The following is a 25,151-nucleotide window of genomic DNA, read 5'->3' as shown; positions in this document are numbered from 1 at the left end:
GGAAATTGTGGACGTCGTGTCCTCTGGGCCAAAGAGGAAAAGAACTATCTGGACTGTTATGGACGCAAAGTTCAAAAGCCAGCATTTGTGATGGTATGGGCCTGTGTTAGTGCCAATGGCATGGGTAACTTACACATCTGTGAAGGCACCATTAATGCTAAAAGGTACATACAGGTTTTGGAGAAACATATGCTGCCATCCAAGCAACGTCTTTTAATGAACGCACCTGCTTGTTTCAGCAAGACAATGCCAAACCACATTCTGCACGTGTTACAACAGCGTGGCTTTGTACTAAAAGAGTGCAGGTACTAGACAGGCTTGCCTGCAGTCCCGACCTGTCTCCCATTGAAAATGTGTGGCGCATTATGAAGCATAAAATACGACAACGGAGACCCGGACTGTTGAACAGCTGAAGCTGTACATCAAGCAAGAATGGGAAATAATTCCACCTTCAAAGCTTCAACAATTATTGTCCTCAGTTCCCAAACGTTTATTGAATGTTGTTAAAAGAAAAGGTGATGTAACACAGTGGTAAACATGACACTGTCCCAGCTTTTTTGGAATGTGTTGCAGCCATAAAATTTTAAGTTAATGATTATTTGCTGAAGACATTATAGTTGATCAGTTTGAACATTAGATAGCTTGTCTTTGTAGTGTATTCAATTAAATATAGGTTGAACATGATTTGCAAATAATTGTATTCTGTTTTTATTTATGTTTAACACAATGTCCCAACTTCATTGGAATTGGGGTTGTAAACGGGTGAAATGTAAGATTGAGGTGTGCTATTCAACAGTTAGGAGTTCAACACCACTGAAAACATCAGCCATCTATCTAGCCTTCCATTTTGAAAAGAATGTCCTGTTCAGGCTCACATTTACTCTTGATTCAATATCAAATCAGACTACCGGTATGCATGTGTACCTAATGAAGTGGCCTGTGAGTGTATATTGTGTGAAAAGTATATACAGTCATGAAAAAGAAAATATTAGACCACCCTTGTTTCTTCTTTCTTCAATTTCTTGTTCATATTAATGCGTCGTGCCACTGAAGGTATATTACCTGAGGAACATGACAAACATTTGATACCATAATACCTTTTTCTATTATACATGTTAAAGCTTAACTTGTAACTTGTATTCACAGTCAGTGATTATGGTTACTACCAAGAAAACCATGGAAAATAGCTAGATATCAGATCTTAAAGCAAACTTTTATGAGCTATTTTGGTTGTCATCATTTTATTTTTCCAAACAAATGTACCTTTAGTTATACCAGGGATTAAAAATGAACAGGAAACTGAACAAGGGAAGACTAATATTTTTTTCCACGAGTATGTGTGTGTGTGGATGTGTGTGTTAGCAGTAACAACAATAAATAAATAAAACCCAAGTTTGTTTCAGCTTGAGGTCACGAAATGCCCGGACATTCTCCTTCATGATTTTTTGATAGAAAGCAGAATTCATGGTTCCATTTATCACAGCAAGTCTTCTAGGTCCTGAAGCAGCAAAACAGCCCCAGACCATCACACTACCACCACCATATTTTACTGTTGGTATGATGTCCTTTTTCTGAAATGTGGTGTTACTTTCACGCCAGATGTAATGGGACACAGACCTTCTAAAAGGTTCAACGTTTGCCTTGTCAGACCACAGAGTACTTCCCCAAAAGTCTTTGGGATCATCAAGATGTCTTCTGGCAAAATTGAGACAAGTCTTAAATGTTCTTTTTGCTCAGAAGTGGTTTTCGTCTTGCAACTCTGTCATGCAGGCTATTTTTGCCTAGTCTCTTTCTTGTGGTGGAGTCATGAACACAAACATGCAAAAAAATACAATTAAGAAGGGGGCAAACACTTTATCGCACCACTTTAAAACATCTTAAACTCTTCTGGAAAGGCTACACAAGGTTTAGGAGTGTGTTTATGGGAATTTAAGACCATTTTTCCAGAAGCGCATTTGTGAGGTTACACATTGATGTTGGACGAGAAAGCCTGGTTTTCAAGTCATCGCTCTAAAAGTGTTGTAACGGATTAAGGTCAGGATTGTGCAGGCCAGTCAAATTCATCCACATCAAACTCTCTGATCCATGTCTTTATGAATCTTGTTTTGTGCATTGATGCACAGTCATGTTGGAACAGGAATCTCTAAACTGTTCCCACAAAGTTGGAAATGTCCAAAGTTCTAGCCCCTGATCTCCAGTGGAAGGAACTCTGAATGCCTCAGCATACCAAGAGATTTTGGATAGTCAAAGTGGATTACCACTTCCTGTTCCAACATGTCTTAGAGCCTGTGCACAATGCAAGGTCTATCAAGAATTTGGTATGGATGAAGTTGACTAGCCTGCACAGGGTCCTGCCCTCAACCCGATAGAACACCTTTGAGTTTATTTTGAGTGGACAGTGAGCCAGACCTTCTCATTCAACATCAGTGTGTCTTCTTCTTTTCCTTTCGGCTTGTCCTGTTAGGGGTCGCCACAGCGTGTCATCCTTTTCAATGTAAGCCTATCTCCTGCACTATCTTCTCTAACACCAACTACTCTCATGTCTTCCCTCACGACATCCATCAACCTTCTCTTTGGTCTTCCTCTAGTTCTCTTCCCTTGCAGCTCCATCCTCAGCACCCTTCTACCAATATATTCCCTCTCTTTCCTCTGGATGTGTCCGAATCATCGAAGTCTGCTTTCTCTAACTTTGTCTCTAAAACATCTAAACTTGGCTGCCCCTCTGATGAGCTCATTTCTAATTGTATCCAAGTTGGTTACTCCTAGAGTGAACCTCAACATCTTAATTTCAGCCACCTCCAGCTCTGCTTTCTGTTCTCTCTTCAGTGCCACTGTCTCTAATCCGTACATCATGGTTGGCCTCACCACTGTCTTATAAACTTTCCCCTTCATCCGAGCAGAGACTCTTCTGTCACATAACACACCTGACACCTTCCTCCACCCGTTCCAACTTGCTTGGCCCTGTTTCTTCACTTCCTGACCACACTCACCATTGCTCTGGACTGTTGACCCAAAGTATTTAATGTCCTCCACCCTCACTATCTCTTCTACCTGTAGCCTCACTCTTCCCCCTACAACCTCCTCTCATTCATGCACATATATCCTGTCTTACTTCAGCTAATCATTCCTCTGCTTTCCAGTGCATGCCTCAATCTTTCTAACTGTTCCTCCAACTGCTCCCTGCTTTTACTGCAGATCACAATGTCATCATGGTCCACCGGGATTCCAGTCTAACCTCACCTGTTAGCCTATCCGTCTTAGTTCAACATCAGTGTGTGACCTCACAAATATGCTCCTGGAAGAATGGGCAAATATTTCCATAAACTCCTAAACCTTGTTGAAACCCAACCCACAAGAGTTGTAGCTGTTATAGCTGCAAAGGGTGGACCCATATCTAGGGGTGTCCCGATCCAATCTTTGAGATTGGAAATCGGTCCGTTGTCAGCAAAAACACGAGTATAGGATCGGACTGGATCTAAAATGTCTAATTTTGCTACTCTTATAGAAGCAGTCGGTTCCATGCTCCGCTCCAGCACTTTTATCCAGCGGCGCCCGGACAGCATGCAGAGTCCACATGATCACAACAACGGGTTGCAAGCAGTAAGGGCCAATCCCAATTCTACCCCTTAGCCCTTCCTCTTGGTCTTAACCCTTCCCCTTAGCCCTTCGTTTGAAGGGCCAAGATGAAAGGGTAAATGGCCCTAGAAATTGGGACAACACATTGTCACCCCTCCCGCAACCCTGCTGGCTGTGTTGTTGACAGAAGCGAAATTGTTTACACTTGTAAGATGCCGTCTTGTGTCAGATGAATGTTACTATTATTATAAATTGCTTTTTTTATTTAAATGTGAAGTTTCTAGTATTTTAAAAATGTTTATAATCAATGTTTCTACCACGTGACAGGGTGCATACATTTCCATTATTTCATCTTTATCTACTATAAAAAAACAATTTTTATAGAAGGAGGAGAAGCGGCTCAGAAAATGGATGGATGGATGGAACATATTTTGACAAACTAACTTTATGGCCTAACGTGGGCACATAACACCACCAAAAACCATCACAAAGCACATAACCAAACATTTGTAAACACCTAAAAAAGAAAATATCAAACAGAATCGAAGACAAAAGAACTTTATTGTCACTGTCACAGGAACAGTGAAAAGCAGTACGGCATCTCACAATTTGCAGCGCTGAGGTAAAACATAAGCATGCAATTATCAAAGAGACACACTTCTTTACAGAACATACAGTTACTGACATTTGGGAAAACTTCCATATGATACGGTAGTAGTGTGATTATTTACATTTAGACATTGCAGATTTTTTCTTTGAAAGTTTTTAAATATGTATAAGAAACGCATCGAACGTATGATCATCCATCCATCCATCCATTATCTTTACCGCTTATCCTCACTAGGGTCGCGGGGCTGCTGGAGCCTATCCCAGCTATCTTCGAGCGGGAGGCGAGGTACACCCTGAACAGGTCGCCAGCCAATCGCAAGGAACATAGAAACTGACAACCATTCGCACTCACATTCACACCTACGGGCAATTTAGAGTCTTCAATCAACCTACAACGCATGTTTTTGGGTTGTGGGAGTTAACCGCAGTGCTTGGAGAAAACCCATCTAGGCACGGGGAGAACATGCAAACTCCACACAGGTGGGGCCGGGATGTGAACCCCGGTCCCCAGAAGTGTGAGGCAGCTGTGCTAACCAGTCACTCACCGTGCCGGCACATAATCATAAGTACCGTAATTTCTCGTGTATATTGCACATTACCCCCCCCAAAAAAAAAGTCAAGTCAATGTGCGCATTATACATAGGTATAGGGGAAAAAAACCTTCCCATTTTATAAATGTATGCCGCCATCTAGAGGTTACGAAAAAGCTGTACACTTCCATTCCAATACGCCACCGCCACCTAGAGGTTATGAGAAAGGTGTACACTTTCATTAAAATATGCCACCGCCACTTAGAGGTTATGATAAAGCTGTACACTTTCATTCCAATATGGCACCGCCCCCTAGAAGTTATGAAAAAGGTGTAGCCTGCACTTTCATTCCGTATTATACATGGGTGCGCATTATACACGAGAAATTGCCGTACTTATGAAATAGAAATAGAAATAATATAATGTTAAGAACAAACAAAATGAAATATATATTTATACATATATTTTAAGTGGAAAGCTGAAAATGTATATATTTTTTGCTTCAGTCTCGTCGTTTCTGTTCAACTTCCTCAAAAAGGAACTTTAGAAATTGCATTTTGGCTCCGTTGTCATTTTGGCACTGGGCTTGTCATTCAAGAGTGTTGTGTCGCTGTTGTAGAAGACAGTTGCCTTGTTGCATCCCTATGGAGGAAAAGGTGTCCGGTTATTTATTACGTTGACCTCATGTGTGTTTAGTAAACCCGATATCAGACAAGGATATTCCCAAGGAATCACAGCTAATGGCATCACGCAGAAGAGATACTGCATTACATGAGTGATGAGGCTACTGCTTAACTATATGGAATGAGACCGTCACGGTATACTCAGAAGCGACATTAGCGACGCTACATTAGTTACATAGCTTCTGAATGTGACTTAGCTGTCTAATAATTATTTCTAATTGTTCATAAAATGTAGTACATTGTAGTGAAATGACTAGCGATACGCAAGCTCGTCATAATAAGTCGTTTAACCAACATTTCAAAAAATGGCTTATCTTTACATTGATTAAAAACATGACTGTCATTAGTATGACTATCAATAATTATGCTCACTTACATTTATGTACTTCCTTGTCTGTCCACCGTCTTGTAAGCAAGCTCTTTACCTGACAGCGGGGGCGAAGTCCCATATCCCTCGCTTTCAAGTGAGCTCCCCGACCACACATGGTTTCAAGGGCTATACACCCGTTCGTCTTAGCCCTTCCTCTAGGAAATGGAATACCCCATTGTTCTCATACACACACAAAACCAAGGGCTAAGACGAAGGGAAATGGCTAAGGGGTAGAATTGGGATTGGCCCAAAGAGTGAATGTTGCTTGCTTAGTCATTTATTGACACTCCAGTTTAAGTTCACTGGAAAACTAAACTCGCATAAAAGTTGGCTTCAAACCAGAAATTTTGTATGTAAATTTAACAATCCCACAATTCTCCAAGAGGCCAGTGACGCATATGATTGGTTTTGGAAGAATCACATCGCTTGTCCATCCAATGTTACGCATTGTTTAGAAATGCCGGTGGCGCCATGGTAGTATACGTTAGCAATTCAAGACCATTATTGCGAACCTAGAATGGAAGATCACACAAATACTGTGTCGGTTTCTGCACCAATCCCAACCTCTGAGATGCCAAGCCATGCAAAACAGCAAACAACTTTGAATTTTGGGAGGATGAAATTGTGTGTGTTGGTTGGGAAAAAGTGACTGTTGAGTTAATGGCCGACCGGGAGTCATCAGGTTATTCACATTTACTTTTGTTAATTAATAATGGTAGTGTTGTGCTGCGTTATCGGCTGTACTTACAGCCTAAGAGCTTTACCACATACGAAAAAAAACCTGAACCTCATCAAAACCTTTGGATCGTGGTTCCATTAAGTGAGATAAGTGGAACCTACTGACAACCACTGTGTTTGCTTTCAGCACTTTATACAATAGTAAGATGCATAAGTTAATATTAACTAGTTTTACAATATAATATTGATATCATATTATCCCTATGGAATATAATACAGAGATCATATTGTTCCTATTCAATGTTTATATTTTTCATATTAGGCACAAAAAGCAACAACAGATTAATCTCACATTAGCTAAAAACTTGCATCTCATATTTTACCTTTTATAGTAGGCCTACTATTGGATATAAATTACAAATGGGAATTGTACCTGAAAAATTTTTGCTCTTACCACATATGCAAACACTCCACGTGTCACGTATAGATACGCTTCATCATCTGAATATTTTCCAATCAATGACTGAATGATTAACACTTATTTGCATGTCTCAAGAGACTTGTAGACTTTCATTAAATCTTTTGTGTATGTCAGTCAAATACATGTAGCCTAAATATCGCATCCAGTCAGGCGGGAATTGAGTCCCGTATGTCCGTAACTGCATATTGGTCAGGCAAATCCTGGTAACCACTGTTGTAAAGAAGCTTTGCTACATATCTTTGGATGGCATCAAACTTGCATACTAAAATAAACCACCACGAAACTAGGTTTCTCGGCTAACTACAGCAATGTGGCTAGAAGAGATTTACATGGTTTAGCCACACTGGCTAAGAGGTTCCATGACCCAGTGCTAACTCCTGGTGTCAGATTGCGATAACCTTGAGCATAAATAACAGTTTCATGGTATTGCATTTAGTGCTCTAAAATTTATTATTTTGAAATGTCTGAGTATTTAACAACAACCACCACTTTTTTCATTTAACCACAATCTTTTATTTTTAAGCAACATTATATAATATTTTCTAAATGAGTAAGTGTATTGTGTTAAGTTAAAATAAATATTAAAAAGAATAATTTATTTTTTCTAAATAAAACAGTAGTTTGTTAAGTGAGCAAAAACTTGCAGCTCAACAATAATTACATAAAGATTCAATTTATTTCCCGTAAAAACTATTTAATTTAGAACATATCGTATTTTTTAACTTGGTGTGAACCAAGCTTTAAAGGCATTCATCTCCAGCCAACTACTTCAGAAAAAAAGAAAAGTGCTATTCCACATAGCAAAATGATTATCTGCCATATCTTGGAAAGTCAACAGGAAACCGACATAAGATAACCTACGTAAAAAAAATTTTCAAGCTCTGATTGTTTGTTTCTCCTGAAAGTTCATATTGTCAAATGTAAACAGCATGACTTGTTAAGTCAAAGTCAAGTGGCGTCTCATAAACACCTAACCAAAGTCAAGTGCCCCCCACCGCTGCTTACTTGGAACTATCATTTCTAGTTCTACTGGGCATTGCTTTACATCGGAATCAAAGTTAGTTTTTGCATTTTAAGAGTTAACAGAATAACTAGTTTTAATATAATTAGGTGTACTTATCCCAATTTTGTGATGTACCCTGATGGCCATGACCTTAGCATAGCCTAATGGGGCCACCGTTTCCCCATCTCTCCTTGCGTGCCTGCCTGTGTGTGGTCTGCTTCTCTTTGTGGTGTGCAACAAAAATATGCAGCAGAGTGTAAATGGTCTTTTCCTTGATATTGTAATAGGTATGTCAAGTTAAAAAAAAAAAACCAAAAAAAAAGCAATATCACCTGTATGCAGTTTTTGCAGGCCGGGGGTCAAATTTAATAAAAATTATACACATGGATGTTGTGGGAGATTGGCGACAGGCTTTTATACAGTCCACATATGTCTTCAAAAGTTGGTCATGTCTGCCAGAAAGGAAACAACACCAAAGGAAACAAACATTTGTTCAGGCTGGTTGGGTTTAGGGTTTGGCTGTGTGTTAATGAACCGGAATGAAAGTTTATCAAGTGTTGAACGTGCAACATTTCAATATAATTGCTTGCATGGAATATAGTGAACCTAGTCGATAGGAATTGACTTGTCGGAGCACACAAATGACCACGTTCATTTCAACTGCTCAACTCCAACCACTATCAGTATGTTTTGTTTTTTAACTGTGGAACAATATGGCAACAAGAGCCAGCACGACAAACAGACAGGTTTTATTGTTTTAACGTTCTTCGCGGGCAATTAAAGTAGCATTACACTAAAAATACAGTTGACTACATATTAAACACACACAGTACAAATACATACAAGGCTACACGTATATTTTCATAGCTTTATTTTATAATTTTTGAACGGTCAACAGCGCCAGCTATCATTAGCAACACTAGAGTCTGTTACTGGACGCGATTTAGTAAAATAAAGCAAACTTTAGCTGTCGTGCCTTTTTGCAAAAGAAGTATCGTAAATCGTTACTCACAGGTGGTAATCTTCACGAGCAGCTCGGGTGGTTATTGTAATATTTATACTGCTTCTCCACTGCTCGCATGTGACAGTTTAGCGTTCCCAATGAGGAGCTCGATTTATTCACTGTTCCGTCCCTCTCCCTCTGGGTCGAGTGTGACGGGCTCGGTTTCGTTTGACGTCCTAGATCTCGCCCGTCTTTAACATGTCGGAACATAAAACGAGCGTATCTTCTTTCAATGTCCTCTGTTGACGCTGATTTGGCCAGTTTAGCCACGGCATTAAGGTGAAAAAAATAACGCATTTCCGATTCCTGTCATTACCAAAATAAAATAAATTTATACAGCAGCTATTGGGAAAAAATGTGTGCGAAATTGTGAATTACGAAATGGTAGAATGAGATACTATCCAAACAAAGTCAGTACAGTGTAATTACATTTGAAGTCGTGTATGATGGTTTCAGAAGCTATCACATTCCTGTTACACATTTTTGAAGCATGACACACACACACACACACACACACACACACTATATATATATATATATATATATATATATATATATATATATATATATATATATTATCAAGCACAGGTGACCTTTTACTTTGGGATTTTTTTTTAATGTATTTAAAAAAAAAAAAAATTTATGCATATGTTAACTATCATACAACAGTAAACACAAGATGGTGATTTTGTTGGCTGGGCACCGGCCAGAAATTGAATAGAGGCCTCAAATAAAAGGAAAAAAATGAAAATCATGAAAGCACTGCTGCCAGGGGGTAAAAGTGTCAATTTTATTGTTGTTTTTCTACAATGGCATTGAGTAATTTTTTTACCAAATGAAGAAGAAAAAAAGAAATAAATATATAGTATATTTTACAATCTTACATTTATCCAATACTGTGCTATGTGGCGATGGGCGTAGACCCCGTATAGTAAATCCGACAAGTCTGTTTTGGATGAGACGGGATAGAGACTGCGCTGCCTTTCACACAACGGGGCTCTACCCTCATTAATTGCAACTTTTGAATCAGTGGTTGAACAGTGTCGTGTTTTTTTTTTGTTTTTGTTTTTTTTAATGTGTGTGCGCCCCAGTACTGCGGAACACCGAAGGCAAGTGAACGCACCAAATATCTGAGATTAGTGAGGTTGACACAGAAGGTCCGCAAGCAGCTAAACTGCATCCCCCCCCTACCCACCCTACCCCCCCCCCCCCAAAAAAAAAAAGACGCTCATTCAACCACTGGACTACTGCTCATCATCTCGCAGGCTCTCATCGCGTCCGAAAAGGAGGATGGACTGGATAAACTGAGGTAAAAGCAACGTAGCACATTGCATTGTCGCGCAAATCCATGTGCTTCTTGAGCTCGCACCACCAAGTTGCAGCTTGCGCCTCACTACAACTCAATATAACGAGGGGGTGTTGCGAATGCAATAATTGTGAACTATATTGACAATTCAATAATGCGTCGTTGATCAGCTGTAGTACGGCTTTTTGTCATATGCCTACTCGTTAATGTAACAAAGAAGGACATTTTGTTGTTGTTGTTTTTTTTTTTTATTTTGCCCGATTAGTTGCGTTAAAAATACATTTATTTGTAGGCTCATTTCTGTAATGGTTTCAATGTTTGGAGCGAGTTGCCATCTCATCCTTTCCTATGACATTGTTTTCGCTTCTTCTGTTTAAAGGAGTTGCCATGGAGATCCTAACGGTGCAACGTCCTCTAATTACCTTATGTCGGTGTTTTCTTTCTTTCTTTTTTTTCAATTTTCTTTTGTACTGCCATATTCAGACGAATATGCGCAAACGACCGAAGACTAAGTCTTGGGAATGCTCTAAATAAAGTTATCTGCATACTGTCGTCATTTTTTATTTTTTATTTTTAAACAGCCAGCTTTCAAGTGGAGGAATGCATGCATTCAATGAACTTAATTGTGCTTGAGCACTTAATTGACAACCAGTTCTTCTTGAGCCTCAGTCAACACCCAGATGCTGTAGCCTGCGTTGAATTGTTGTATAGTATGTCAGTCAGAACAAATGGTGAGTTGTCAGGGTTTATTGATGATTATAAGAATAAGGAATTAAACAAACAAACAAACAAAAAAAAAGTAATTATTAGTACCCACGTTAAGTTACTCTCAGGTAGATGCTTGCTGTAGAGTTTATTTAAACATTTTTTTTTTTAAACAAGCCAATTCATGTTATTAATAAGATCATATTGAAGGGGGTTGATCTTTTTTTTTTTAGGGAGAATATTTCCTCAATTTATAAGAGATGTGACTAAGCATTACTGTAATTTGCCTTGTTAAAATATTCCTGAACCTCAGACGAGGTGAATAGCCACGGCAGAAATCCAATAGAATCTGCGGATTTTGTTAAAATTGTTTTTCATCATCCTCGCCCTCTGTTACTCTTGACCCTGTCTTAAGGTTAAAATGTCATTTTTGTCGTGGTACTGAATGGACTCGAGGCTATCTTTAGGTTTTGTTTATGTGCAAATTTATTGAGAAAATTCTGTGGCATACTATAGTTACTCATTGATATTTGAGTAGCACAATAAAAGCTGGTAAATGTCAGATCCTTTGTGCGTATGCGAGTATGCCCTGACAAGTCATGGCACCATCAGGGTATGACTCCCTTATTTGAGCATCATTCGAACTGTACACTTCAAGCATCGTCATGTGTGTGCGTGTATGTGGCTGTCATAATGCATTCATAAGCGCAGATGGTACAAGTTCAAGATATGTAAGCGGTATTCTCTTCACATGACATGACAGACCATTTCTCACACAACTGTGAACTTTTTTTCCATAGTTTCCTCTTTTGGACCGTGACAATGATATTTCAGAATTAACATTCATGGTACGTCATAAACTGAATAAGAATAACATGCATTCTTTTTTTTTTTTTTTTTTCCCCCCTCTCAGTTTTTCCTCAGTAAATTCTTAACAGCTGTTGGACGTCAGGGAAGAACATTTCAGCGATTAATCATATCCAGGCAATTTTTCTTGGATACATCACATTATGCAAAACAGATCCAAATGATAATTTTATAATGATGTAGTATGTACCAGAGTGGAAGTTTTATCCAATAGTGTCTGGGATGGTTATTTACTCAACTGCAGACGCAACTGGGCATTTTGCTGATGTTATCGCTCATAAAAACAAAACCCAAAATCGGCGTGGGTTTTACATCCCCACTGCACTTGAGTGTACTTCGTCATGATTGACCTGTCAGGCAGTATGGAAACTAAAACCACCCCAGTTGGTGCTCCTGGATTTAAGTGCAGCATTTGGGACTGGAGATTACTTTTTCAGTTTCAACAAACTAAATAGTTTGATCCATCCATTTTCCGTACCGCTAATTCTCACAAGGGTCGAAGGTGTGTCGGTGCCTATCCCAGCTATCTTCGGGCGAGAGGCGGGGTACACCCTGAACTGGTCGCCCGCCAATCGCAGGGCACATATAAACAAACAACCATTCACACTCACGTTCACACCTACAGGCAATTTAGAGTCTTGATTTAACCTACCATGCGTGCTTTTGGCATGTGGGAGGAAACAATAATTTTACTGGTCAAACAGTAAAATCAGATGCGTGATCGGTTATCGTTTTTTTTTTTTTTTTTTTTAAACTCGCTGATCAGTGATCGGACCCAAAAATCCTGATCGTGTAAAGCCTAGTAATTACATACAGTATACACAACACATTGATGAATAACCAGTTTTGAAATCAGAAGCCTATAAAAACACGTTGTTCAACTATTACATTTCTTTTCAAAGGGGGATTGATAACAAAAAAATGCTTGCAAATATTTCAATGGCATGACACCAGAACACAATGATCAATTTTGATTTGCTTTCGCGGGCCACATAAAATGAGGTGGTGGCCGTATACGGTTTGACACCTGTGCCTTAAATCATCCATTTTGAACATGTGCACGCCTGATGACTGTAATGCTGAGCTTCCCTGTCCCCCAAAGAATAATTTACCCACATTTACAATTACAGAAGCATTCAGCAGCCCGGACTCTGCAACGGCTACCTGTACACTTCAGAATAAATTTGAAGTTAAGATACTTTTATTATTATTTTTTTAAATGGTCTTAATGCATGGCCTTGGGCTGCCTGAATCATCGTGCCTCTATTCGCCATATGATTCTGGCCTTTTAATAATTTGTAAAATGAGAACCAAAGCACACGGCGAGGCATCTTTCTGTTAGTACAGCCGACGACTGAGGAATAGCTTTCCTAACGACCTCAGGGCTGCTCAGAATATTCATATTTTGAAAAGCAACTCAAGAACTACATTCCTCATTAGCCTGTCTGTTGGATTTACAGTAAATGTATTTATTTAGTTAAATATTTTATATCAGACTGCCTTTGATTCTCTCTTGGTCTGTTCTTATTGCTTTTGATCCTTCTGCTTTTATTTATGTGATTTAATTTGTAAAAAACTTATGGTTAAATGTTGATATTTTACATTGTTTTCAATCTCTTCTTTCTTGTGTTGATAGTTCTATGATTTACATATGTTGTATTTCATATTCTGTGCCCTGCGATTGGCTGGCAACCAGTTGAGGGTGTACCCCGGCTCCTGCCCGATGATAGCTGGGATAGGCTCCAGCGCCCCCGCGACCCTTGTGAGGATGAGCGGCTCAGAAAATGGATGGATGGATATTTCATATTCTTATTCGTTTTCCTCAGTTCTTTGTTCTTTTGCTCTTGTTTAGTCATGTCAGGTTGACTCTGCCTCAAGTGTTTCCTCATCAGTGGTGTTCCCTGACAGGTTTATCATCATACTGTCAGTCATACGGTCCTACTGCTGTGTTGTGTATGCAGGGGTGCAGCCAGGGAAAAACATATTCCTTCTGGCCCCTCCTCATCAATGCCACAAATTGAAAATACTCTTTTCCAGGAGCCCCTGTCAGTCTTGGATCTGAAAATTGTCATGACGTTTCGTCTCCCTTATGGCACCCTTTTTGTGTCTGTGTGTGTCATCATGTTTCTAGACTATTTATTATTGTGGAAAAGCCCTTTATGATGCAATGTTTGTAGAGAAGTGCCATATAAATTCAAAAGAGTCCTCTATTTGAGAGGACGCCTTGCACATGCTTGTGTTAGGGTGGAGACAGACATGATGCAGTCTGTTTATTGATTGAATGAGTTAACACTTCCCTGTTACAGTGGGAACGGAATATAGTTTGTCATAGTTTGGCGCTTTTATCTTGTGTGTCAAATTATTCTTTGTTCCTATCTCATAATGCATTGCAGGTGGAGGTGGAACTAATAGTTTCCTAATGGCTCCCTCAGTGTCACTTATCATTGACACACCTGCCTGAACACTGGGAGCGCTCTGTTACAGGTTGCACTTGCCATACAGCTGTAAGACCATGCCGATATGTATTTTGATGGTCGCATGTTGTATTAATTGATGTTTTTTTAAACCCTTCTCTCATGGGTTGGTTGGTTTAAAAAGTAATACAGAATAAAAAATGTTTGTCGCGTTATGTTTACAGCATGTCAAAAACCACCATACCCATCCATCCATCCGTTTTCTGTACCGCTTCTTCTCACTAGGGTCACGGGCGTGCTGGAGCCTATCCCAGCTATCTTCGGGCGAGAGGCGGGGTACACCCCGAACTGGTCGTCAGCCAATCAAACCACTCTACCATGTTGACCTTAATGTGCACAATTTAGACCATATGACTTCATATGACAACGCAGATAAGTAAATGTTCTTTAATTATGTGTTCAAAAGTGTAACTGTAAGACAAACATTTTCAAAGTCTCAGACATATTAATAGTCCTATTTTGAAAAATATGTTATGAAGGTGACACGCTCCAACCCTTCCCCATACCTGTCGCACGGTCACGGTAACGTAGTTTCCCACCGAAGGTTCAGGGTCCGGATCAGTTGAGGACATGCCAGAGGACGAAGAATCTCGTTCTCCCCCAGACCTCCTAACGCTCCTATGACCTATGGACATCCCTGGGCATCCGTACAACCCGACGACCCCCCCACCGGAACTGTGTTCTGTAAACTCTCAACACAAGTCCATTATCCTCACATTTTCAGGAAAAGTTGTAGATCCATAGGCTGAAGAAGCTGCACTTTTCCTTGATTTGCCCAGCAGACATGATGAGCCATAGACTGCTCCCTCATCAATCCATGAATCTCCTCCTCTGCTTTACCAAGCGTCTCAGGACAGAGCGACCTCCGATCCTTCGTCGTCCATTTTGTCCTCATTTTCACGGCTCTCTCCCAAGAATCCGTGGAGCAAGATTTCAATTCTTCCGTCGCCACATCCATCAAAAAGACAGAACGTTTCCCGTGACAAAATGTTCTATTTGTCGTGGTTGAGGTTAGTATTGGGGAAAGGGTGAATGTTAAACAGGGTTGGGGGGGTTATTTTTTCATGTTAGGTTTAGGGATGAGGGGAAATGTTAATTTTAGGAGACTAGTCAGGGTTAGGGACTACGGCTGAATGGCACATGACCTTGAGGAGGAGGAAGTGATTATAAAAAAAAAATGTTTTAGCTGCTATTTTTCAAATGTAACGAAAATTCTAATCATGGAAATGTCCTAGCGCAAAGGTAATTTAATTACACATTCTCTCCCAGTAATGTAATGGATTACATACATTTTATGATTAAATTCCATAATGTCGCTATATGTAATCACTTATTGCCCAACACTGCCCGTGACTTTATTTGTCTAGTGGAATTCGGGGAATTTTACAGAAATGTCATTATTGTTGACCCCCCCCCCCACCCCCCCCCACCCCCCCCATGACTTGGGAGCTTGACATTTTCAAGCCATTTCCAAGACTATGCTGTCTGAAACACGGTCATGTCAAAGCCAAAAGGTAGGCAGATCTGTAACTGACGCATGGTTTCTACTTGAGAGTACACGTAGCCACAATTTGAGGATGTAATTGAGACTTATGCTATTTCATCACAACATGCAATTGCACTGCATTTGTTGTTCACCTATCTGGAGCTTCATCTTGTTTCTTATTTTTCCCTTGAATAACAATTTTTTTAATGTAATATTAACTACGACTACTTCTGAGGAGAGAAATTGGTAATTAAAATGTATGGTTGGGAAACACTGTATATGTATTCTACACCAAAAGATAATTGCTGATCAAACACTGATATCAATGCATTTTTTAAATTTTGTATTTTATTTTTTTAATGACCACTGCGTCACCAAGCAGCACAAACTAACCAAAACATTAAAAATCAATGGGAAGGTCACAATAAAACACAACTCATATTAGAGGATTTCCATCAGGTATTTAATGGTTTGTGACCCATTAGAGAAGTTCTGACCTTGTTCTACTCTGCTCTAAAGGAGACACTATCCATTAGAATCTCCCTTTAAATATCACCATAAATATTATGCTCTATAATGTGAGCAACTCCATCCATCCATTTTCTGAGCTGCTTCTCCTCACTAGGGTGGAAGGGGAGGAAACCAGAGTGCCGGGAGAAAACCCACGCAGGCACGGGGAGAACATGCAAACTCCACACAGGTTCCGGGGATTGAACCCCGGTCCTCAGAACTGTGAGGCAGACGCTCTAACCAGTTGTTCACCGTGCCGCATAATGTGAGCAACCGATAATGTTTATCATATTACCGTTATTCCCACCTTATAGTTTCATGTTCAGTGGAGCATTTTATTAGCGAGGTTGCATGGGGATTGTTGAGCAGCAGCATCATTACTACGGCAAAGCTATTATGCGTTTGTCATTTCATCTAGAGCAAATATTATTTGCCTTGCACCCTTGAGTACTAAAAGTAGCACTAAGCAGGCCCAAAAAATGCCATGTAATGGCAAATAATGCAAATGAGTTTAATCCGTTCCCAACTTCCAAATACAGTAAATTCCTGTTGATGTAAAAACATGGACACCCTGTATTTAAACAATAAACCATGCATATTAATTGTAAACATAATAATTGTAAAATTTAAATCAACTTAAATGTGTATTATTTAGCTTTTTTTGGTTTGCGGTGTGATGGCATCAGTGGATGGATGTGGAGGGAGGGAAGGAGGAAGGGTGACTCCTTAGAAGGGGAGTCACCCTCCATGATTTGACTGGGTAATTCTCCTTCTGGGCTTTTTTTTCCCCCTTCTCTTGTCTCTTTACCTCAACCGGATCTCTCTCTGCAGTAGCTTTCCTTCCCTCTTTGAGAAAAATGCTTTGTAATGCTAGTCACTCCTTTGGCTACACTAGCTGCCTTTATTACATCTTTATTCTTTAGGACAGTCGAAATTGTCGACTTCGCCATACGATACTGGTTAGCAAGATCCGTAACACGCACACCATTTTCATACTTAGAGATTATCTCCTTCCTTAAATCCACTGTGGTTCACACCACTTTGCTTTTTCTTTGCTGCTGGTAACACTTCTTTCTTTATTTGGGCCCATGGCTAAGAAAATTGTACTGGGAAAAATAAAACAAATAATCTTGAGAAGCACTCACAAATGTGATGAGAGTGTTCACGCTATGACTGCCCGACTCGAAACGGGCAGTGGCTCGTCTCGGTCGGCTTGGCTCGGCTACCCGTTCAACGTGCGTTCGACTTTGCTCGGGTGTTCGGGCTCCGAGAATTTGGTCGAACTCTGAGGCATTTTTTATTTTTATTTTTTTTTGTGGTCGAAGTCCGATTTGTACGAGTCGCCAGTCGTTCGAATTCCGTTGTCTTCGCATATGTTTTCCGCACTTATTTTCAAAGATATTTAATGTATTTAGAAGCGCAAAACGGATATCGGCTTAGAGCCGCTTTAATACTTAAAGTGGTAGTCTTGGGTTTAATGAATATCACGTCTACACTGAACAAAAATTCAAATTCAAACTCAATTGCGCCCATTTCTCACGAGCTGAACTCAAAGATCTATGTACACAAAAGGCCAATTTGTCTCAAATATTGTTCACAAATCTGTCTCAAGCTGTATTTGTGAGCACTTCTCCTTTTCCGACATAATCCAACCACCTCGCTGGTGTGACATATCAAGATGCCCACCACACAGTGCAACATGTCTCCTTCACATGGAGTTGATCATGTTGATTGTGACTGTGGAATGTTAGTCCATTCTCTTCCATGGCTGTGCAAAGTTGCTGGATATTGGCATGAAGTGGATATGCTGTTGTTTGTATGCGCCGATCCAAAGCATCTCAATCATACTCGGCAGGTGACATGCCCAGTGAATATGCTGGCCATGCAAGCATTGGGATGTTTTCAACTTCCAGGAATTGTATACAGATCCTTGCAACGTGGGGCTATGCACGATCATGCTGCAACATCAGAAATTCTTTACGCAAACCAATTGTTTCAGTAGCTCGTTTGAGATGGTTTTGGAGGTCAAGAAGCTTGATGTGGAGGTCCTGGGTGGTGTGGTTACACATGGTCTGTGGTTGGATGTAAGTGTCATATTCTCTGAAATGCCATTTTTGTCCAGTTTATAATAGCTTACATACATGTGTATTACTTTGGTTATGGTGCACATATGTGAACATTTGTGTGATTTAATCATGGACGAGATGTGTTTTGTGCCAAACTGAAGTGGCTTGTGATATTGGGCAGTCATGGAAAATAAGTAGCAGCCCAGCATGAATGGCCCTTTGTGGGTCTGACACCTGCAGCGCTCAGCCTCCTGATCCTAAAGTGATTAACATGCACCTCCAAGCGCACCGGCCCACCCACTGCACACCCCCTTGGCTGCCCATGCTGGCACAACCCTGTTGTCTTGGCACTTGTTTCACATTGCTCCTATTGCTAAGGATATAACTCAGGTCTTTGTCTGAGATAGGACCAATATAGTGATGATTGAACTGTGGTAAAATTCAATTAATAAGGGAATACAATCAGAAATACCTTAAAGTTTGAGTGCCCCAATTTGGAGACGAAAAGCTAAAAAAAAAATAAAAAAATACACCCCCAAAGCTCAAAACTATTTTTGGAGTTTGAATTATCATCATACATGATGTCATATCATGCGAGCTGTCAGTGTACCTCCTGGGTTGTGTATACTACTGTTGTGAGCTGAGGTATGCTGCACCTTTTTCTTCAATAAAGATGGCAAAAATCACTTCAGCAGGCCAAATGTTTGCCACATTCAAAGGATTAACCTTTCATGCGCGTTATGCTTCGTATACTTTGGCTTGTTTTAAACATTTACTGTTTTTTTACTGAAAGGACAGATGAAGAGTAGAAGACTTATCATGATGAAATTAGTGGACTCATTTTTAATTTTCTTAATTTTTAGAAAGACTCACTTTTACTGTATCTAGTGGTCACGGCAGCAGGTTATGAGGCAGCAGGTTATGAGTCCTCGAAAAGCAAAATGACCCAAAATACAGCTAAAAACAAGAAAAATGACGGAACAAAACATTGGACTATTCTGAAGTGGACTCCTCTGAGCCATGATCTCAGTCCTATTGAACATACTGTGTGTGGCAAGAGCTGAAGCATGCAGTCTGGAGAAGACACCCTTCAAATCTGAAACAGCTGGAGTAGTTTGCTCATGTGGAATGGGCCGAAATACCTATCGAAAGGAACAAAAAAGTCTCAAAATCATTTGATTACAGTGATTTCTTGAAAGGTTTGCAACAAAATATGAAGATAAACATACCATCATTATTGTCAAGAGCTTTTATTTGTTTTGTTTGTTTATTAATATAATTCTGGTAATCAGAAAAATACAACGATGCCGGATTTTCATTGTAATTGTCAGTTATTTTGACAGTTATGAGTCGACCATTGTGTGCTTTTATTTCTTTAATGGAAGGGTACCAGTTCAGCATCATTCAAATATTGTGTTTTGCTTCATTGACTGCATGATAATCCATTTTCCGCGCCTTTCACCTTGCCTGTAATTGTTGCTCTGTATATCACACAACACGAAACAAATATTGAGTTTCCTCTCCTGTATGTCTACCATGTCCCTATGTGGAATATGTACACCTCCACTGGGAAAGCACATATTGGCAATGCTAAATATACTGTACATAGCGTGTTACGTTGACAGTATCTATTGACTACAACTTCTGATATACAGACTAATAGGAACTGTCTTTTTGCTCATCTTTTATCATGTCTGCAGTAATTCACACTTTGCATCCCCATGGGAATAGACTACACACATCAGATAAATATACATACACGTGTGTGGGTGTGGGGGGGATCTGAACTTTTTAATGATATTTTATGTCTTAACTGAGCTGTAATGCAGATTGGAGTGCAGAAATAATGGGTGGGGCAGGTTTTCTGTTGCTTTTAATATTGCACTGATGGCTTGTTTATGGGTGGTGAGCCTACAGTGCATGGCTACTCCAATGTTCCTTTGGAAAAAAAAACCAAAAAAAAAACACACATTTTCAGGCATCATGCCTGGCTGACTTGACAGTTTGCATTTTTATGTGATCCTTTACTGATTTCTGAGTCCTCACAATCAGTCAATTCAAATTAGGTCTTTTTCTAAGTGTGACATTATACTCAATTCTTCACTTCTCATTCCCTTCCACACTCCCATCATTGGTGTACGGCTGTTGAAAGTTCAGGTTAACAGCTATATCATGTAAAAAAGGACAAACAAGAATGATTATTTTTTTTTTTTTTTTTTTTTTTTTTTGTGGAACAAGCACATTGACAGAATGTCTGAGGCATTCTAGCGGAATGGCTTGACCATCTGGCTTTTTAGTTGTCAGATGTGGGGTCAGCTCTCAGGTGACCTGTCCTTGGTGGAGCATTAAATGCCCTTTGTCCCACTCTTCTTGCATATGGATGTTGAAGTAACGGTTTTAACATGGTTTTTGCTCAGTAGCTTCCCCTACAGTTGGGAGGAATAATTTGCTATTTACTGTAGATGTGGTGAATTGACGGTGGTACTTGTGCATTTTCAGAAACTACGCATTAATAAAAGATTAGAACTGTGTATTGCTATATTAGAGTATACAGTCTTGTAGTATATATTAGTTAAATATTTTTTAAAATTAATTTAGAAGAAAAGCATAAGATGGAAGCGACGCCTGCGTTACTTCCGGTTTAGCATAATTTTTAATTACAGTGTTATAAATCAAGCTATTTTATCTAGAAAGGGGCACCACGTCACTTTTTAGATGTATAAAACTTCAGGACAAAGTGACGACAAACCTTTTATCCTCAGTCTCGTAATTTGAAGGTTGCTAGACGACCAGAGATTTTTTTTCCCCCTTGAACCCAAACACACACAACAATGCAGGTAGTGAATTTTCTGGGAAATGTAATGATCCAACATGGGGAATCTACAGGGAAGCAATACAGAAAAAAACCCACTAAATAAACAAAGGACAGACAAACATTGGCAAAGGAAACTGACTTGTGATGTGAAGGTGGGATGAGCGTGTAGTGACAATGCCTATACCTGGGGATTCCTGTTCTTGTTAATTTGAACCCAAATATGCAACAATCTGTAATTTTAGTAGACAATGTTGGATTTGCGTGTCTTGAACACGATTGAGGCAGGCAGGTCGAGCTTCCGGGTGTTCGGCCGGTCCGGTCCGCACGGGGAACAGGTGGTTTTGGCGGAAAGGAGGAAGAAAAAGATTTCAGATAACGAGACAATTTTCCCGCTTTCACGCGCCTGTCCTCTTTAATCCCTCTAATGAATGTTTCAATTGGATGTGTTTGTTGAGAACACTGTAATATTTGCGATGTGGCATTTGTGTGGTGTTGAGTGAAACATTTCATCCGGTTCAGTTGACGAATGGATTTGACATCAGACATGTAAAGTTCTCACAATATTATATCACATTCAAGTCCAGATTGAAGATTGGGGTTAGTTAATCCAGAGTTTCAGTGCATTTCCGCCACCTTTGGGCGTCGCTAGTACCCCGTCCATTGTCCCAACCCAGCTGGGCAGGTGTCATGGCACACAGCAGGAAGGAGACGTCTTTGTTGGTGAGCCTCTTCGGGCTGGCTGGTGGTGGAAGTTAATTAATTTAGCGTTCTGGTGCGAAACCACGTCTGTCTCAGCTTTGTCTCAGCCTTGTGCTGGTAATTCACTTATCGTCCGCGTTCGAAACCAGGTATCTGTGTCTCCGCTTTGATGCGCTTGGTTTGTAATTCGCTTAGCATCTGTGGGGGAAATTGAATCTGCCGTGCTACGTGTTGGTCCACCTAGGTGGCACAACCCTGTTGTCTTGGCACTTGTTTCACATTGCTCCTATTGCTAAGGATATAACTCAGGTCTTTGTCTGAGATAGACCAATATAGTGATGATTGAACTGTGGTAAAATTCAATTAATAAGGGAATACAATCAGAAATACCTTAAAGTTTGAGTGGCAACAGTGGTGCTGTCTGTTTAATATAGAATGGACTACTAAATACTTTCTCACTGAAGTCCAATGTCCTTCTATGATGAAAAATATAAGTGGATCGAGGTTTGCCTTGCCCGGAAGCGGGTCACCGGGGCCCCCCTCTGGAGCCAGGCCTGGAGGTGGGGCTTGAAGGCGAGCGCCTGGTGGCCAGGCCTGCACCCATGGGGCCCGGCCGGGCACAGCCCAAAAGGGTAACGTGGGTCCCCCTTCCCATGGGCTCACCACCTGTGGGATGGGCCATAGTCGGGTGCAGTGCGAGCTGGGCGGTGGCCGAAGGCGGGGACCTTGGCGATCCGTTCCCCGGCTACAGAAGCTGGTTCTAAGGACGTGGAATGTCACCTCTCTGGGAGGGAAGGAGCCCGAGCTGGTGTGTGATGTCGAGAAGTTCCGACGAGATATAGTCAGACTCGCCACCACACACAGCTTGGGCTCTGGTACCAGTCCTCTCGAGAGGGGTTGGACTCTCATCCACTCTGGAGTCACATTTTGACAGCGTATTTCTTGCCATCGTAATATAAGCTTTTTTTAGTGGCGGAAATTCCTCATCGTCAGATGAGGAATTTTGGAGCAAGGCATTGAATTCCACAATATCTCCAGGGTGCCTTCTTGAGCCACTGTTGCCTGCATTCTTACATGTGCGAAGTAATTATTTGTGTGGTGTCATGTATGAATATTCCCTCAGAGGATAAAAATAGCAGAAATATATATATATGGCTTTAAAGTTCATAATTAATGTTCTGGCGCTGTAATGCACTTTTTGTAATAGTTAAGTGTCAACCAACTACATTACCACAGAAAAAAAAATCACAATAAATAACTGGTATTATGCTGCTCTGCTATTTGTTTGGTAAATTAAGTGGAACTTAATTTGATCTAATTAAAAAATTAACAATTACTTCAATGAAGCAAACTACTCACAAATCAAAGATCTACAAGCTACACTTCAAAGGGGGAACAGTAGCAGACTGCAGTTGGTCTAGACTGAAGAAACCCCAAAAGTTTCAACTGTTTGCAGATATTTGTGAACCTAATTAAGATGCAGGCACTTAAATAAGCTCTACGTTGATTTTGGCTCCCTGTATGTGGCCAGCCCAACAATAAAGTTTTCCTCAGCACTCACAGCAGGTGGAATTGTGATTTGGAAGGGCAACATCAGCTATAGAAGAAGAAAAACACCAATTTCCAAGCAATTACAATTGTTGAGGATTAATGAATTTCTCCTGTTGAGTGTGAAGGACTAAGTAGAGGAAATAATCAATTACGTCAACACTTTATTCATTCATAGATAGTATTCTTTTGCTGTAGAGCGCGACATTGCAACAACCTAAAAATATCAAATGCGTACTGTAACTTGAGTGGTGCTAAAACTGCCATTCCCCCCCCCCCCCTGGCAGGGTTCCAAGGTTGAATTATGCTAGAATTTTGCATGATATGAGTGAAATTGTTATTTTTAGATAAATAAATAACACAAATTCTTCCATGAAACCTGCAGGCAACTGTTTAGTATCTTATCCCTTAATTATCAAGAAATTGGATTTGGTTTAGTTTTGTGACCTCCAAAATCCAACACAATCTGTTCTATGATGTTGGTCAACTCCAACTTGTTCTGATTTCAAAGTAACTGTAGCTTCATAATATATGCGTGTGTATATGTATCTATGTGTGTGTGTAAAACATTCACCTTGTCTGCATACGGTACTGGTTGTTCAAGATAATTTATTTGAAGGTCATGCGAGAAGACCTCTCAAAGAGGCTAGCAAATAAAGACAGGAAAATGTTTTCCTCCCCTCTTTAAGAGCTGGCAGTAGATATAAAGGGACACTGTCAGAAAATGAATGTGGCGGAGATGATGCCAGCGCATTCATCAATGCAGGGCTTTATGTGTGGGAGGCTTTTTGATGTGCTGCTGTGGCTCCCTGTGCATTGGTCTTCTGTTGTGGTTGAAAGCCAGGAGTTTTGCCCAGCTGGGACATAACTATGGTATATGCAAGTTGTCTTTTCCGCCTATTTTACCGTGACCAGAAGACAAGTGACCTCCAGTGTGTGTGGAGAATAACAAAATATAATACAGTAATACTGTAAGGAAGTTCTTGTGAATGAACATGGAAGTGCTCATGACTAGGGATGAGCATTTGCCCAAATGTTTTTTATTGATTAATTAGTGAAATTACTGATGGATTGATTAACCAATAAATCTTTTTTTAAATATTATTTTCATATCAACTTATTATCATTATTGTTACAGCCACTAATGGCTGTAACAACTAATACAGCCACTCGCCTCACTTAAGTACCATTACAGAGGTCTGTATTGACAATCGGACATAGCTCAACTTCCCACAGTTGACGTCATGTTGTTGTTCTTTGCATGCCAAACTAGTTGGAATGGAATAGAAAATGCATTTGCCTGTTGCAGCCAAGTGGTGCACTTAATTTACCTCAATTTCTTCTTCAAAAAAAAAAAAAAAACTTTCACAAAATGTATCATTTCTTAACATTCTGGTAATCGAATAATCGATTATTATGCCTAACTCTACTTGCGACAGCTTAGTGGAAATTGTAAAAATGGGGGACTCGTTCACAGTGTGGTCATGTTAATTGGCCGAAAACTAATGCTGTGTATACAAACTTATGTTCATGACACGAATCAGCACCGTGCTCTGGTTGCAAAACTGCCGTCCCAAGTTGGCGCCTTTTCACCAGCCACAAGCGTGATCATTTTCCTCTGAATCATTTTTTCATTTCTTTCAAACACGCATAAATACGGTGGCGTGGAAGTGCCAAACAATACAAGAAATTGTGTAACACTTTTACATTTCAGCAAACAAATTAACAAAAGCCAAAACACT

The 25,151-nt window shown here is 40.1% G+C and overlaps 2 protein-coding genes across 5 annotated transcripts in view; one reads left to right on the top strand and one right to left on the bottom strand.

Moving 5' to 3' along the window:
• Nucleotides 1-9,159, bottom strand: part of tango2 (transport and golgi organization 2 homolog (Drosophila)) — a 38,922-nt gene extending 29,763 nt beyond the window's left edge. Inside the window, exons 1-2 of the mRNA XM_061672976.1 lie at nt 8,943-9,159; nt 8,263-8,382 (exon numbers count right to left, since the gene is read on the bottom strand). Of these exons, the coding sequence (XP_061528960.1) occupies nt 8,263-8,315 (53 nt within the window). The 5' untranslated portion in view covers nt 8,316-8,382; nt 8,943-9,159. The remainder of the gene's footprint in view (nt 1-8,262; nt 8,383-8,942) is intronic.
• A 999-nt stretch (nt 9,160-10,158) lies between these two features.
• The window catches only part of arvcfb (ARVCF delta catenin family member b), a 260,772-nt gene continuing 245,779 nt past the window's right edge, over nt 10,159-25,151 (top strand). For 3 of the 4 annotated variants that reach the window (XM_061672973.1, XM_061672974.1, XM_061672971.1), the window contains exon 1: nt 10,211-10,242. The gene's annotated coding sequence lies outside the window, so the exon portion shown is untranslated. Of the gene's footprint in view, nt 10,243-25,151 lie in introns of all 4 variants that reach the window. The other variant, XM_061672972.1, reaches the window with a different exon arrangement.

The sequence above is a fragment of the Phycodurus eques genome, chromosome 3, assembly GCF_024500275.1.
Source record: "Phycodurus eques isolate BA_2022a chromosome 3, UOR_Pequ_1.1, whole genome shotgun sequence".
In the NCBI taxonomy this organism is placed as follows: Eukaryota; Metazoa; Chordata; class Actinopteri; order Syngnathiformes; family Syngnathidae; genus Phycodurus; species Phycodurus eques.
Note: the sequence above shows the minus strand (reverse complement) of the source record. Positions and strands in the feature narration are given on the sequence as shown.